The sequence below is a fragment of the Orycteropus afer genome, unplaced genomic scaffold (assembly GCF_000298275.1).
Source record: "Orycteropus afer afer isolate SDZICR_OR568_19922 unplaced genomic scaffold, OryAfe1.0 scaffold00017, whole genome shotgun sequence".
NCBI lineage: Eukaryota > Metazoa > Chordata > Mammalia > Tubulidentata > Orycteropodidae > Orycteropus > Orycteropus afer.
Genome location: NW_006921604.1, coordinates 6,635,382 through 6,640,897, shown reverse-complemented (window position 1 = coordinate 6,640,897; position 5,516 = coordinate 6,635,382). Strand labels below are relative to the sequence as shown.

The 5,516-nt window shown below is 40.8% G+C and overlaps 1 protein-coding gene and 1 pseudogene across 1 annotated transcript in view; both read right to left on the bottom strand.

Annotated features, from left to right (window-relative positions):
- FER1L5 (fer-1 like family member 5) overlaps positions 1-2,194 on the bottom strand; it is a 99,743-nt gene extending 97,549 nt beyond the window's left edge. The window contains 1 exon segment of the mRNA XM_042783474.1: positions 2,104-2,194. Within this exon segment, the coding sequence (XP_042639408.1) occupies positions 2,104-2,194 (91 nt within the window).
- Positions 2,195-4,472: 2,278 nt separating this feature from the next.
- Positions 4,473-5,039, bottom strand: LOC103213704 (annotated as a pseudogene).
- Positions 5,040-5,516: the final 477 nt, after the last annotated feature.

The following is a 5,516-nucleotide window of genomic DNA, read 5'->3' as shown; positions in this document are numbered from 1 at the left end:
ATTATCTTCTGTGTCTGTGTTAATTGGTTTCCCTTTTCTTTGTTGAAGAGTGTCTGTGCAATCCTTCTGCCTAGTCCGCCATCTTGCCCCACCTCTCCATAGGCTTTTCAATGGCTGATTTTTCACAGTAGATTGTTAGGAGCCTCTGGGTGGACTTGAAACTCCAAACTTTTGGTTACCGTTTGGGCTTGTAACCCTTTGCACCACCTAGAGACTCTAAACTCCCACTAAACCTCTCTAAACCTGCAAAGTGGGGGCATGCACGCAAACTGGGGGCATGCACAAGGACATCACCCTGTGACCCTAGAGTCCCAAATGTTTAATCTCAGAGTATTGTCATGTTCAGTAAGCACAGTTTCACAGACCAGGGGGAAAAAAAAAAACACTTTTTATTCAAGTCTCTGGTAAGTGACTTCTTTTTGTTTTGATCTTAGTTCTCTCACTCCACACACTACCTGGAGAATCTCATTTGCCTGTATTCACCTCTTCATATTCTCCACACTCAACTATTCACCTTTTTTTTTTTTTCCTTCTCTCTGTTCTCTTTTCACTTTGGGTTGAATTGTGTCCTTCAAAAAAATACGTTGATGTTCTAACTTTCCCATCTCCACTGATGAATATGACCTTACTTTGCAGAGCTAAACAAATTAAGATGAGTATTGCATTGGGCAAATCTACCGCAAAAGACATCTTTAAAGTGTTGAAGGGCAAAGATGTCTCTTTTAAGACTAAGGTGTGCCTAACCCTTAGTCATGGTGTTTTCAATAGCCTCATATGTATGTGAAAGCTGGACAATGAATAAGGAAGACCAAAGAAGAGTTGATGCTTTTGAGTTGTGGTGCTTGTGAAGAATACTGAAAATACCATGGACTGTCAGAAGAACTAACAAATCAGTCCTGGGAGAAGTGTAGCTGGAATGCTGCTTGGAAGAAAGAATGGCCAGACTCCATCTCACCTACTCTGGTCATGTTGTCAGAAGGACCATTCCCTGGAGAAGGATATCATGCTTGGTAAAGTGGAGGGTCAACGAAAAAGGGGAAGGCCCTCAACGAGATGGGTTGACACAGTGGCTGCAACAATGCGCTCAGGCACAGCAAGGATTGTGAGGCTGGCACAAGACCAGGCAGTGGTTCATTCTGTTGTGCATAGGGTTGCTGTAAGTCGGAGCCAACTAAATGGCACCTAGCAACAACAACAAATCCAGTTTGACCCATGTCCTTATAAAATGGGAAGAGACACAAACACAGACACAGAGGGAAAATGGCTGTGTGAGGACAGAGGCAGAGATTAGAGTGATGACCAAAGCCAAGGCATGCCTGGGGCTACCAGAATCCGGAAGAAGCAAGGAAGGATTCTCTTCTAGAGAGTTCAGAGTGGGCACACCTCTGCCAGAATCTTGGTTGGGAAGCTGTAGCCTCCAGAACTTTACGTAAGAGAATAAAGTTTTGTTGTGTTAAGCCACGCAATTGGTGATACTTTGACACCATAGCCCAAGGAAACCAATGAATGCTCTTAGCCCTTTGTTATATAGATATTCTTAGTTTCACTCATAAATCTCTTCCTACTTTTTCTAGACTTCTTCTTTTTCTATAAACAATAACGATAATAAAACTCGCCCAATCTACCTTATAAAATTATTGTTTGGAGCAAATAATATATTTTTGAAAAGGCTGTGTTGATTGTAAAGCTCATTCAGAAGTAACTAATATTATTGAACAGTTGTTACTAGAAACTGCACCAAAGGCTGAACTATATTATTTTTTAAAATCCTCAGTAGTCTTATAAAGTGAACACTTTTTTTTTCTTTAACCTTCAGTTTATGGCATAGCCCTAGTTCATAGAAGTTCAAGAAATATTAGTTTTCCCACCCCCCACCCCCAACACACACACACAGCCATTTTCTGGAAAAAATGGGAGACGGAGAAGTCATAATGAGAGAAATAATAATAAAGATGATGTTTTAAGGAACTGATGGTGTCTGCTTTATCTTTATGTGACACAGAGCATCTTTTACGTAGTAAGGCATCAGTAAATGTAGATTTTCACTGAATGAATGTTGCTTCCTGGGGCTCCTCTCTCCCCATATGGGATCCTGGCTCTCACCTCTGAAGTAGATGGTCACGCAAGGACTGGGTGGGGGGCTTTGGGGCGGGTCAATCTTGGCCGACTCCATGATAACCTGCAGCACCTCCATAACCTGCTTCCTCCACTTCTTTCCTCTGCGGAGTTAGATTCCTTCTTGGAGCTCCTTTGTCTAAGGTTTTCCCTGGGTTAACAGGGGTGCATGGAACCTAGAGTTTGCTGCTTAGCAACAAAAGAGCATGTCACAAAGATGGGTGGTTCTTAGTTCTGGAAAAGAATCAAAGAGGATGAGAGGAGGAAGAAGTAAGAGAGAATCTGAAGGAAGTGACTTGAGGTGACTAGGCCTGTTGAAACAAAACAAATTGGCTTGTTTTCATGTCCTCTTTCTTTTCTGCTTTCTGTATTACTCATCCTTCCAAATTAAGGATCAGGCATAAGGATGCTTTTTCTCTTTATAAAAGCAAGTTATCTGAAGTGAATCATTGCCAAAGTCACAGATTTAGATAAGAAATGAAGAGATGCAAGGCAATCTGAGAAAAGAAATAGGGAAATCAGGGACTATTTCAATAACGCTGCAGGGAAAGTCTTCCCTAATATGGATGCAAAACATTTTTGCTAAAGAAAATGATCAGATATGAATTTTTCTTTAACAAGAGCAAATTAACTTTTAAATTAATGAGATCTTATGAAGGTCAGATTTGTAAATTTAAAGAAAGATCTCAAAGGCAATACAATTTTGTGGTGACCCCTCCTTGGGTTCCTGAGGTAGTAACTCTATGGCAGTAGATTGCCCAATCTTCCTTCGCAGGAGTGGCTAGAGATGCTTCTTCGGAAACCCAAGGCAATGGTTATGCACTTAGCTGCTAATGAAGAGGTTGCCAGTTTGAATCCATTCAGCCACTCTGGGAGAAAGACCTGGCAACTTGCTCCCATAAACATTATAGTTTTTGTGTGCCTTTTAGTTGATTCCAACTCACACTGTTGTTTTTAGGTGCTATTGAGTTGGTTCTGAAACTAAGTAAAACTGTTTCCCCCACCCTGGCACCTGGATGAGAATAGAGAAGTAAACATAAGTAAACTAAATTACCCCCAACTATTTTCCCACCCTGGGCAGATGAGTATTCAGTTCCTTAAAGAACTGAATGGAAAACATTCCTTCCTGCAGATGATAGACTTGCTAAAAGCATTTTAGAAACAACTTGTAAATTAACTCTGGCCCACATGCACAAAAGGGCAGAAGGGAAGTATTTTAGAAACAACTTGTCAATTAGTTCTGGCCAGGGGACATGAGAATAGGACAAAAGGAACAAAAGTTAATTGGGACCCTCTCCCCTCTGCCAGAGCCCCTATCAGCTGATAACAGGAAACTAGTGTGACCCATCAGCCATTGTCACCCATTTCACAGTTCACACCCCAAATTCCTCAACCTTTTGTGAATATGCACAACTCCCTCTCCTGAAACCTACAAAAACTGGCATCTGGGGAGTTAAGATCTGGGTACTAAACTACCCCTAACTCCTTGCACTGCTGCTTTGCAATAAATAATTTTCTCTCCTCTCAATCTTGGTGTGTAAACTGTTTTGGCCTGACTGCGCACCAGGCAGGGACCCTTGTACTCATAGTGGTCCTATGTACAATAGAATGAAACACTGCCCAATCCTGCACCGTCCTCACAATCATTGCTATGCTTGAACCCACTGTTGCAGCCACTGTGTCAATCTATCTGTTGAAGGTCTTCCTCTTTTTTGTTAACCCTCTAACAAGCATGATTTCTTCTCCAGGGATGAGACCCTCCTGAAAACATGTCCAAAGTATATTAGACAAAGTCTCATCATCCTGACTTCTAAGGAACATTCTGGTTATACTTCATCCAAAACAGGTTTGCTTTTTGTTTTGACAGTACATTGTGTGTTCAATATTCTTTGTCAACACCATACTTCAATAGCATCAATTCTTTGGTCTTCCTTATTCGTTGTCCCGATTTTGCATACAGATGAGGCGATTGAAAATACAGTGGCTAAGGTCAGGCACACCTTAGTCCTCAAAGTGTCATCTTTGCTTTTTAACACTTTAAAGAAATGTTTTGCAACAGATTAATTAGCCCAATGCAATATGTCATTTGATTTCCCTTTTTTTAAAAAAATTTTAAATTATTTTATTTTTCTGTTCTGGAAGTATTATCTTTACTTAAAGCCTTATAGTGTATGGACTCTCCACAAACATTTACAGTTTATTCATTATATATTCTTCAAATTATTCCCCATAAAATTTCTTGAACTATATTGATGATTTAAATACTTTAACAAGTATAAAGCAACATGAAAACAAAGAATCTTTGTCTTTCAGGAAAAATATTTTTGTGAAATTATCCAATTTAAACATCTGTGGTATCAATTCTGGGTGAACCAGGATGGTCGCTTCCTGTCTCGTTCAATGATCCTCTTGCTGTGACCCTGTTCAGCTGGTGTCTCTCCCCTATACAAAACCATTGTCTCTACAGTAGGAGCATTAAAAGGATCCCCTTCTGCTTTTCTTGTCTGTCCTCTGATTTCCGCAATCTCTTTGCACACCTTCTCATAGCAAAAGCCACAAAGGACGTGTTTCTGTTTCAGGTGACCACAGTCAGGACAAATGTCTATATTACGCTTGACTTTAATAAGCTTCTGAGGGTTTCCTCTCCTACACTGGTTAACTTCAATACTACGCCTATTTTTGGCAGCTGCCGTCCAAAAGATACTATTCAAAAGGCTGGAAATCTCTTTACTTTCACTAGTATCATTTGCTGGTCCTGCAAATACAGCTGGACCCTGGATTGCTAATGCTGGTTCCCAAGGAGGACTGGGAAAGCCTGGTCAGCTCAGCAGAAGTCTCTGTTGCAGCTGCTCCTAACAGTTTCAGAGAAGTCCCATGGATGCTGACCTCAGCGGAAAGACCAGCACCAGTATGCCCCATGCCATCTTCCTAGCATGAAGTCATTTGATTTCTTGACTGCTGCTTCTATGGGCATTGATTGTGGATCCAAGCAAAATGTAATCCTTAACCACATCAATATTTTCTCCATTCATCATGATGTTGCTTATTGGTCCCTTGTGAGAATTTTTTTTTTTTTTTTACATTGAGGTATAATCTGAACTGAAATTCAGCTTCAACTTGCATTTGCACATGAGCAACTGATAGTGTGTTCCACAGTTGGCCCCTAGCCTTGTTCTGATGATATTGAGCTTTTTTTCCATCATCTCTTTCCACCAAACAACAACAACAAACAAACAAACAAACTGCCATTGAGTCAATTTTCTACTCATAGTGACCCCTCCTTGGGTTTCTGAAGCAGCATCTCTACGCCACTCCTGGGAAGGAAGGTTAAGCAATCTACTTCTGTAGAGTTACTGCCTCAGAAACCCAAGGAGGGGTCACTATGAGTCAGATCCAACTTG